This window comes from Callithrix jacchus, chromosome 1 (assembly GCF_049354715.1).
Source record: "Callithrix jacchus isolate 240 chromosome 1, calJac240_pri, whole genome shotgun sequence".
NCBI classification, from domain to species: domain Eukaryota; kingdom Metazoa; phylum Chordata; class Mammalia; order Primates; family Cebidae; genus Callithrix; species Callithrix jacchus.
The window spans coordinates 77,746,216-77,757,362 of NC_133502.1; the positions used below are offsets into that span (position 1 = coordinate 77,746,216).

General features: G+C 42.8%; 1 protein-coding gene across 5 annotated transcripts; it reads right to left on the minus strand.

Moving 5' to 3' along the window:
* Window positions 1-2,583: 2,583 nt before the first annotated feature.
* Window positions 2,584-8,568, minus strand: CTSV (cathepsin V). Of its 5 annotated transcripts, none has more exons than XM_008993554.5 (9): window positions 8,500-8,568; window positions 7,895-7,953; window positions 7,346-7,482; window positions 6,927-7,049; window positions 6,683-6,829; window positions 6,269-6,493; window positions 5,583-5,745; window positions 4,771-4,888; window positions 2,584-3,125 (listed from the first exon to the last, which is right to left on the minus strand). In XM_008993554.5, the coding sequence occupies exons 3-9, from the start codon at window positions 7,469-7,471 to the stop codon at window positions 3,026-3,028; spliced, it is 1,002 nt and encodes a 333-aa protein (XP_008991802.1). In that variant the 5' UTR covers window positions 7,472-7,482; window positions 7,895-7,953; window positions 8,500-8,568; the 3' UTR covers window positions 2,584-3,025. The 5 variants fall into 5 exon arrangements, with proteins under 5 accessions (XP_008991802.1, XP_035156473.1, XP_054110050.1 ...); XM_035300582.3 differs by having other exon boundaries at window positions 7,742-7,953; XM_054254075.2 differs by having other exon boundaries at window positions 8,428-8,568.
* Window positions 8,569-11,147: the final 2,579 nt, after the last annotated feature.

Here is an 11,147-nt window from a genome sequence, read left to right on the forward strand (position 1 = left end):
CAGCCTATTCAATATGCAGATGAGTGATAAAGACCTTTATGATGATCCACTTTCACTTAGTAATTTATATTCCTTATGATTTTTTAATGATATTTTTTCTCTAGCTTATTTTAAGAATGTAGTATTGTATAATACATACACAAAGCATGTATTGACTGGCTGTTTATGTTATCAGCAAGTCTTCCAGCCAACAGTAGGCTATCAGTAGAAAAGTTTTGGAGGAATTAAAGTTATATGCGGATATTTGGCTGCACAGGGATTGGTGTCCCAACCTCTGCGTTCAAGGATCAACTGTATCTGAATGAATGAATACACTGCAGAAAGAGAACATGGTGAAGCTTAGTAATAGTTTTACTTACTAACTTACTTAAAAATAATGAACATTTGTGAAATTGTTTACAATTGAGATATACATACAAACAAGTCACGTGCCACATGAGGTTTTGGTCAGTGACTACTGCAGATACTATAGTGGTCCCATAAAATTGTGATACTATAGTTTTACCGCACTTTTCTCTGTTCAGATATACAAATACCACTGTGTTACAACTGTCTATGGTATTCAGCACAGTGACATGCTGCACAAGTGTGCAGCCTAGGAGCAACAGGCTGCAGCATACAGCCTAGGTGTGTAACAGGCTACACCATCTATGTTTGTCAGTGCACTCTGTGATGTTCGTGTCACGATGAAATCACCAGAGACAAATTTCTCAGAATGTATCCCCATCATCAAGCAACACACGACTGTACATACACATTTACTAATATTTATTTTTAATACAGAGAAGTTTTTTCTTTGCTTTTTAGAATTTTGTATCAGTTAAAAGGGAAATAAATTTAGAAAACACAGTTTTGACTTTCGCAGGCAAAACACACACGTGACACACATGTAGGGCTGAGGGGATGTTTCCCAATTACTGAGTCCATTGCCTCTAGTATGATGCCCAAATGTCATAACTACACTCCCATATCAGCAGACTCCTCCCTCTTAATATGCTGAATCATTTCTATCTCACCCTTCCTTATTTCCTTTGCAATTTAAGTAGGAAAACAAACAACTTAAATGTTTGAGTATAGGAAATATTGGTTAAGTTTATGCTTCAGACTAGATTTTTCAAGTCTACTGGCTTGTTTGAAAAATGCTTTTAGATAACACACAAGGTTTCTAACTTTTCACAAGTTTAAAATATTTCAAAGGTCTTTGAAAATTATAAAATCTTGATTTTAGCTTTCTGAGGGGTGTTGTTTTGACAGATTTGAAATTTCATTATTTGATTAAAAAGCCATCGCTCTTTCATTCAATTTAGTGCTTAGATGTTTCCTTCAAGCCTTGGGTTGTTGTTCTAGAAATCTGTGGAGGATATTGACTCAGCCTGCTGCTGTAAAGACAAAGGAATCCTTTCTCAGAGAAAACTCAGACTGAATCTGCTAGGTTGGATTTTTCAGATGGCTATGGACACAGGCTATGGAAGGGTTTTTGGGATATACAGTCCCACATGCCCTGTATCTCCCATTGTCTTCACAATGGATCACCTCTCAATTAAATTTCACCAGCTCGTCCCACGTTTTCTTATTTGACTGGAAACATGGTATTTTTAAACACACACGGGGCTCTCCATTAGCCTGCAGAATGTGGGTATATCTTTACTATGTTTTCCTGCTCATAAAATTACATGCTTTCCCCTAAACAAGTTAAAGAAAATAATTGCCCATAATTCACCCACAAGTTTGGTGTACTTTCTTCCAGTATTTTAAATATGCAAAGATAGTTTTATTTGTTTTATTTGTATTTACTACCCATGTGACTATATGCTTAGCCTTTTCTTCCCCCGTTTCGAGTTTATTTTTAATTCAGGGATTAGGTAGCCACAGTCTGGCCTACTGACTTCTGACCTTTCACTTGTGATCTCTTATCCATCTTCAACCAGGGGCCACTTTCTGTAGCCCAGCCTGATCTCTTAGGGGCCCTGAACCTACTTTCTAGCTATTGCCAACTGCCTGAGATTTGTTAACCACATCAGTAAATTTATTTTTGCTAACATTAGTTAACAAAGAAGCTTTTCTAGAAGAGCTAGGTGGAATATGTCATCAGAGACTTAGAATGAAAACAAAATAGATGTGGTAATCTACTGGCACCTGATTCTTCCTCAGACTGCAAGGTGGTCACCAGCAATTCAGAGAGAGGCTCCAATAACAAGCAACTTCACTTTCTGTCACAGACCCTAACCATCCTGAAGTTATGTGTCAAAGGAAGAAGATATCTCCCTTCCTCCTATCTAAAACCTACGAATCTGTGCCTATTCACTTTTCTAAAAAGTCAACTGCTTTTTCCTTTACTAAAAAAAAAATTTAGGTTTGTCCTTCCAAATAGTTTGTCAAATTTTAGTAGCTTCAAGAGTTGGGTCACACACAGTTCTGGGCAGCTGATATAAAATCTGTATTTTTATAACTAGAAGAGCCAGGAAGCCACCCAGTGTCTTTCTCCTAATATATCATGTAGTTATTAACTTGGAGTTATTATTTCAGAGCTCAATTGTATTTCCTGACTACACAAAAAGCCGATGCATTAAAAATAGAAAAGGATTACCTTTACATATGGATTAAAATTTATTTTAAACTGTTTTGTATATCTTTTCAAAAAATGAAAATTCAGGCCAGGTGCAGTGGCTCATATCTGTAATCCTAGCACTTCGGGAGGCCAAAGTGGGTGGATCACCTGATGTCAGGAGTTCAAGACCAGCCTGGCCATCATGGTGAAACCCCATCTTTAAAAAAAAAAAAAAAAAAAAAATTCAAAAGTTTTAGAATTAAGTAATGAGTCTTCAACATCATAAAGCTGTGTATAACAGTAATTAAAGTAGTGGTAACATTTTACCCTTGTAAAAGTCTCACAGAATTCAAATCACAACTTGGATCCTCAATGATTCAAGTGGTTCATCTTACACAATAAGCGTTTGGTCAGTTTCAAGATAAAATTCCCCTGACATGCTGTCCTTAAGTCCTTCTTCCTCACCATCCATCAAGTTCACACAATGGGGTAGCTGGCTGCTGTGGCAATTCCACAGTGGTTGTTCCTGTCTTTGGCGATTTTTATATAGCCATTCGAGCCCCATTCTGGACCCCAGCTGAAAGAGGAGCAGGTTTTCCATTTTATACAAGGAATCAAAAGAAAATTAGCTCCATTAATAATAATAGCTAATACTTAAACAGTGCTTCCCATGTGTCAGGCACTATTCTAAGTCATGTTAATATCCATTTATAAATGTATTGAGGCTGGGCATGGTGGCTCACCCCTGCAACCCCAGAATTTTAGGAGGCCAAGGCGGTCAGATCACTTGAGGTCACGAGTTTGAGACCAGAGGGGCCAATCTGGTGAAATCTAGGCTCGATTAAAAAAACAAAAATCAGCCAGGTGCAGTGGCTCACACTTGTAATCCCAGCACTTTGGGAGTCTGAGGCAGGTGGATCACCTGAGGTCAGGAATTCAAGACCAGCTTGACCAACATGGTGAAACCCAGCCTCTACTAAATTAAAAAAAAAAAGGTAGCTGGGCATGGTGGTGCATACCTGTAATCCTAGCTATGTGGGAGGCTGAGGCAGGAGAATAATCACTTGAACCCTGGAGGCAAAGGCTCCAGTGAGCCAAGATTGTACCACTGCCCTCCAGCCTGGGCAACAAGAGCAAAACTCTGCGTGTCTCAAAAGAAAACAAACAAATCCCACAGAAATTGCTGTGTGTGGTGGCGCATGCGTCTAGTCCCAGCCACTTGGAAGGCTGAGGCAGGAAAATCCCTTGAACCCAGGAGGTGAAGGCTATAGTGAGCCAAGATCTGCCACTGTACTCTAGCCTGGGTGACAGAGCAAGACTTCATCTCAAAATAAAACTGGCTGGGCATGGTGGCTCATATATGTAATCCCAGCACTTTGGGAGGCGAAGGAGGGTGGATCCCATGAGGTCAGGAGTTTGACAGCGGCCTGGCCTACGTGGTGAAACTCCATCTCTACTAAAAAATACAAAAAAAATTAGCCGGATATGGTGGCGTGTCCCTGTAGTCCCAGCTACAGGCAGGAGAATTGCTTGAACCCGGGAGGCAGAGATTGCAGTGAGCTGAGATCGTGCCACTGCACTCCAGCCTGGGTGACAGAGCAAGACTCCATCTCAAATAAATATATAAATGTACTGATCATTGTGGGTCTTTAACTTTTTAAGATACTGAGGCAGAACTGGAATTCCAATGTAGCAGTCTGTCTCCACATGCTACCTTATATCATATCTCAATTAAAGAATGCTAATTGTGAGAAAATGGATTCTGACAACCTTCAAAGCCTGAGAGCTGGGGAGTGAAATTTGATGACGGGGCATCCAATGACAACGGAAGGATGCACAGACCACTGGATTCCCGGATGATCTTTCAGACTTAACAAAGAACCAGCAGAGGCAGATGTTTCTGCTTACTATTCCTTGTTGAAAACTTAGAGACAGATAAAAGCTATCAGCTCTCAAACCTAGAGGTCCACAGTCCTTTGTCTGAAACCCTGGAGGCCTAATGTGCTTCAGAATTATAAAAATTTTTAAAACTTAGTAATAAAATATTACCAATACATAGTAATAACCCCAAAAAGCTAAACATTAATATTTCTGTGTTCACTCTAAGTAGAAGAAAGACTTCTGGGATCTCAAAATTGAGCTTTTGTGAACTTGTATCCAAATACTGATTTGAAACAAAAATTCCCTTTTCAATTTAAAATATAATACTTTGAGTTTTATACCTGTTTTTGATGAGCCAATAGTTGTTGTTGTTTGAATTTGTTCCTTCAAAACCGTAGCCAACCACCAGAACACCATGATCTAGGTTTTTGCTGCTGCAGTCTTGTTCAAAATAAATGCCTGGAAGAGTAAAAATCAATGCTGGGGTGAGAAGCTCCCAATGACATGTGACAATAACTCATCCTACCACCCACTGTAAGGGAGGCATCTCTAAATTCAATGAAATGTCATAGACAAATATTAAATAAGGACCCAAATAATATTGGTCAGAATACTTTAATGGCTGATGAAGGAAAAAAGTCAACCTCATCTAACTAGAAAGCAACTAACTTCAACTAATGTTCCAGATATTTTCTACCTAAAGAAAAAGAAAACCCAAAAGATAAAACTTATTGTTTACAGCTAAGGTGGTTTAGATACTTATCTCTGAGCACAAATACCAATCAGCATAATTCCTTTCTACTCCTAGGATGTCAGTCTAAAACAATACCAAAATAAACAAACAAAAACTTGAAGGGGGTTCTTTGTAGTCCTAATTACAGTAGTAAAAAACTTTGAGAAAAGCAGGCCCAGCAACTGGAAAACCGTTTAGAAAATTAGGTTGTCTCTATATAATTACATAGTTATTTAATAATATTTATGAAAACTTTAACATAACTAAACATTTCTCATGTCAAATGGAGACATCACTATGTTAAATGCACTCTCTCAAAATACTACATTCCTGCAAAGCAGGATTTCATATCAAAGAATCAATCATGGTAGCGTTGCCCAATTCTGCTTAAATTTCTATAATAAAATGACAAACACTTACCTGATTTGTAGAACTGGAAGGACGAATGGCTTGCATCAACAGCAACAGAGATGGGCCCCACAGTTGCAACTGCCTTCATTAGTTCCTTCTCATGAGCAGGGATCACCACGAAGCCGGTGTCATTAGCAACAGAATTCTCAGGTTTGTACTTACAGCTTCCATCCTTTAAAAGTTAAAGGGGGAGAGACTTGATCACTACCATCTACCTCCTGGGGAACATCAGTTCTAGAACCAAAACATTCTGATTTGCAACTTAGGATTTCCAAATCAACACCCTTATAAATCATCCCAGGAAACAAAACACTAATTGTTGATCTGAAACTGAAAAATTAGTTGACATTTCTTCCATGCGAACCCCGAGGTCAATCTGTCCATAAAAAAATTCTCACAATTGATAAAGTTCTATTATATATAGACTGGTTTGCTTATTCTTCATGTTATGTGGAAGCAGGAACAGCTATGTGTTAACCATCTAATATTAGCTAGGTGTTAACCATTAGCTCTTGACCATCTAATCAGAGAACTGTGGAAAAGCTAATAATTTATAATGACAATACTCACAGTTTGCAGATGTAGTAGATTCTACCATCTAAAATGTGAATTCTGAAAAAAATATCTGTTATCTCTGAAAGGATTCCACTTTCCAAAAGCAGAGAGTGAATAACAAGATAAGGACCTCCACTTACCTTTGCTACATATGGATAGGATGCCTCAGAGTCCAGGCCTCCATTCTCCTTCACATACTGGAAGGCGTTATTCATGAAGCCACCGTTGCAGCCCTGATTGCCTTGAGGATGTGAACAGTCCACCAGATTCTGCTCGCTCAGTGAGACAAGTTTCCCTGTTTTCCGGAACATCTGTCCTTCAAGAGCACCAGTAGCACTAAATGCCCAACAAGAACCACACTGTTTCTAAACAGGGAATAAAAAAGCCGTCAGTTTACAAGACCAATACAAAAACGGACAGTAGCCCATATATCTGAATTATCTTTAAAAACACCCATCACCATATGTTGTGCCGCCATCTACCAAAGCAACGATGCCAATTTTCTTCTTGGCTTTCCTGTGGAGACCGGAGGTCTGAATCTGACGCTGTCTCACCTGATTCTTCACTGGAGTCACGTAGCCTTTCTTTCTCCAATCCACAGATTTAGGGAGATTAAGAAGCAGAGGCCCACGGAACACTTTTCTGTTCTTATGTTTCTGGTTTCGAAAGCAAACCATCACCTGCCTGAATTCTTCATTGGTCTTCAAGGAGAAGTAAATAAAATGTTAAAAGCAAGACTATTTTGGTGAGGAATCGAGGAGAAGTGGCACAGAGTTCAGCAATCCTCGCCACACTCACCATGTCACCAAAAGCATTCATGGCCATTGTGAAGCCATGTTTCCCTTGGCTGTATTCCCCATTGTGCAGTTCAATCATTTTCATATTCTTTTCCCACACGGCTCTCCTCCATCCTTCTTCATTCTGGAGACAAACATAAAGCTGATGGACATCATGTCTACTTACCCAACCCATGCTCACTGAGCCGATCTGTGGGCAGAAATGGAAGAGAAATCATGGCCAGGGATGGCTTGATACTTCAGCTGTTCTCTAAGCCGAGACACAATGGAGATATATGCCCATACTGCACTCATAACGGGTGCTGTTAGGTTATTGCCTGGTAAGGTTTGGTCTCTAGAAGCTACTCTCTGGCTGTCAACTCCGAACAGCAAGGACCATTCTCTCCCGAGTCCCTCTGGACAGTTTCAGATGTTACCAACCGTGCCGTATAACCTCCTGTGTGTTGCCTTCCACTGATACCACTGTGTATCTAAATTTTGGTCAAATTTTGGAGCAGCGGAGGCTATTCCCAAGCAAAAGGCAGCCAGGACGAGTGAAAGATTCATGTTTCAAAAACCTAGAAAAGGAAAAGAAATGAGTAGCTGATTAGACGAGTCCTAAAAAGCCATCTTACAGCCCCAGTGGAATAAAAATATTTCAATTATTCTCCTTAGCATCTCCCCAAGGACTGTGGAAGAGGCTGCGAGAAACAGGCCAAGTCAAGGTATTTGATGGGCCCACCAAAATGGAAAGCAGCCCACACAGAGTTCGAGGAGTTGAAACAGCATATGCGATGATAATTTAGGGTATCAGATATGAGAAGGGTGTGAAGATACCTGACGGGTGAGAAGTTTAAGGCAACAACTAGGAAACTAGGAAACAGTTGGTCCAGGTTTTGCACCAATTGTACTGAGGTCATCCAGGCAAAACGTCACTAATGAGGACACACCATTCCAAGTAAGGGCAAGGGGATCCCCAAGGAACACCACCTCACACGTTCTTGGCTGATACACAGCAGGAGATGAGCGAGGTCTTCCAATCTCTCCTCCTGGAATAAAACCTTTCTGGAATGCCTTTCCAGGAGACCCGCTGCTCCACCGTCCCACGCTTGGGTCTGTGCTACTAACATCCCCATTTACTCCCCTAAACACCGACAGGGTCACAAGGCCGCGCCGTTGGAAATCAGGGGCCCCAGGGCCAGGGCCCGGACCCGGGCAGGAAACTCACGGGGCTCTGCAGCAGGCCACCAGTGGGCGCTACGGGCGGGTTAGGGCCGGGCGGTGGGTGCGCCGCCTGCTCCCGCCCTCCGCACGCGCCCGCCACGCCCTGAGGATGTTTGCGGTGGCGCAGGGAGCTGGGGCTCCGCGGCCGGGCTGCCGAGGTGAAGCCCGCAGGGTGACTGACCTGCACCGCCCGGGCCCTCCCTGGGGTCTCCAACCGCCCTCCCCGGTTCCCAACTTCGAGGACGGCAGAGCTCGGGGCAGAAGCTCTCACTTCCAGGGGTCGCGCCCGACTCCTCTACCTTGTCCCTCTAGGGGGTTCCCTCCTCCAGTCCCCGTTCGCCCTGACCCTCGGTCTGGTCGGGGGCGCTCACCAGCAGCCGTCGGAGATGCGCAGGCGCTCTCCGCAGACAATTCTTGAGTTTACAGCAGCTGGCGGTTCTGGACCAGGTGAGCCCCGCTGGGGATTTAAGTTTCCAGGCGGCCTCCCCCGCCCCCACCTCCTGCCCGCGCTGCGATTGGCTGCGCCGGCCATTGGCCGGGCCCCTGGCGCTCTGAGCCCGCACGTGACACCGCTCAGTCCTAGCCTGTCTCAGGTCTCGGCGCGTCTGCCTCAATGGACCCGGGGTGCGGGGAGTGGAGCCAGGCGCCCCGGGGCTGCGCGGAGGAGGGGCAGGCGCCTCCCGGGCGGGCTCAGATCTACTGAGTATTCCGATTTACTGCACTGGGCGGGTGGTTCCTGGAAAGAAGTTTACAGCGAGCCCTGTGTGGCTTTTCAGCCTAATCCTACTTTTCCTTAGCCCTTGAGTTTTTGGTGAAAGTCTGCAGGGCCCGGAGCCAGGGTGCTTAGTCCAGTGGCTCCTGTTTACGGCGAAGGTGGGGCCGAGTGGAAGAAGTCACAGCTCCCGGCAGAAGCATTACCTCCCTCCTAAGAGCGGGTGCAGCAGGGCTTTAGAAGAGTTTGGTAGGGAAAGGCATCCCCAAAGAACGGGACGGGATGGTCGAGACGGCACCCCAGGAGGGAGGGGATTGGATGGTAGGGTGTCCAGGGACAGCGGGGCGTTTGGTCGTGCATCCTTTCCTGTCTCTTGCATTCAGGGATTCTTCCTTCTCCCATGGCTTTCAATTAAAAAAAAAAAAAATTACAGAAATATTTGGTTAATAAAAAGGAGAAAAGCGTTGAGAATGGTGAAATTGTGTTTTTGTAGAGATGGAGTCTGGCTATGTGTTACCTTAGGCAACTCTTGAATTCCTGGCCTAAAGCAATCCTCCCTTCCTGGCCTCCCGAAAGTGCTGGGATTACAGGTGTGAGCCACCACGGCCAGCCTGAGAGTGGTGGAAACTGCTTTTACTTCCCTACTGTCTGCTTATGGGTTACAACGTCTTCCTCAGTATTCAAAACGTGCTTCTTCTGAGATTTAATAAATTTACTTTAAAATTATTTAATATCAGGGTTGAGGTGAAGCAGTTTGAGGAACTGCTCTTTATGGAGAAATATATATAGCTAAAGATTTAAGGAAATCATTAATAATTCAGAAACGTTTCTTTTTAAAGTTATATAAAAAACATCCATTATGGAAAGAAAGTAATGTTTTAGAAAACAAACATCCCAGTCAGTTGCGCTGGCTTATGCCTGTAATCCCAGCACTCTGGGAGGCCGAGGGGAGTAGATCACCTGAAGTCAGGAGTTCAAGACCAGCCTGGCCAACATGGTGAAAACTTATCTCTACTAAAAATACAAAAAAATTAGCTTGGCATGGTGGCAGGTGCCTCTAACCCCAGCTACTTCTGGAGGCTGAGGCAGGAGAATTGCTTGAACTTGGGAGGTGCAGGTTACAGTGAACCGAGATCACACCATTGCACTCCAGCCTGGGTGACAAGAGCAAATGTCTGTCTCAAAATAAATAAATAAAAACATCTCTTGTCCCCTCTCCATAACTCTTTTCTAGGCATATCTTTTTTTTTTTTTTTTTACAAAAATGAAGTTATAATGCATATTGATTAATAAACTTTTTTGTTTTTTTAGACGGAGTCTCGCTCTGTTGCACAGACTGGAGTGCAAAGGTGTGATCTCAGCTCACTACAACCTCCACCTCCCAGGTTCAAGAGATCCTCCTGCTTCAGCGTCCCCTACAGGTATGCGCCACCACGACTGGCTAATTTTTGTATTTTTAGTAGAGACGGAGTTTCACCATGTTGGCCAGAATGGTCTCGTTCTCCTGACCTCATGATCCACCTGCCTCAGCCTGCTGGGATTACAGGCGTGAGCCAAGGCGCCCAGCCGATTAAACTCTTAAAGATTAAAGTGAATAATATCCATAGTTTTTATTTGTTAATTTGAAAATTTGTTAAATCAACTTTAGCCTAAAGCTGCTTCCCTATGTTATTTAAATTTGGCCTAAAGCTTTCTCTGTATTTAGCGAGCTGTAACCTAGATGGAGGTGTAAACAGACTGTAGTCTACTCTTGTGCCCATCCACAAGTTTCCATAAGTCAGAGGTTCAGCGAGTTTCAGCTGTTCACACCACATTGAAATAAGGCAAACTTGGAGCTGTAACCAACCCTGCAGTTTCTGTGCTTCACTTTCCCTTTCCTGTCTGTAAATCTTCCCCCACAGGCAGCACTGGATTCTCTCTGAGCCATAGGAGACTGCCAGATTCACAAATTGTTCTGTGCTCCATTAAATTCTCTTAAATTTAATTTGGCTGTGGAATTTATTTTTACAAATTAAAAACAAACTGACAACTTTTCAGAAGCACAATCAGGCAAATACATGTTTTAAAAAATCAACTTGTTAATAGTTATACGTACTTTCTTTAAAAAATTGCAGCTTTTTCTGTGTTGCTTGTGCTGGAAAAAGAAAAGAAAAGAAAAAAAAAATGCAGCTTTTCCCTCTCAAACAACTAGGGGCCAAAGCTCTCAGGTGGTTATATACAAAATATAAAAGTATATTGTATTGCAGACCAAGATAGATGGATCTCCTGAGCCTAGGAGTTTGAGAGCAGACTGGGCAACATGGTGAA

Bases quoted from the DNA above. Each gene is read 5' to 3' on its own strand.
- CTSV (XM_008993563.5), bottom strand. From the start codon at position 7,471: ATGAATCTTTCACTCGTCCTGGCTGCCTTTTGCTTGGGAATAGCCTCC. The intron at 7,050-7,345 runs GTTGGTAACATC...GTTTGTCTCCAG, and splicing joins ACAGGAGGTTATACGGCACG to AATGAAGAAGGATGGAGGAG. The intron at 6,494-6,682 runs GTGAGACAGCGT...TTCCCTGTTTAG, and splicing joins TGACTCCAGTGAAGAATCAG to AAACAGTGTGGTTCTTGTTG.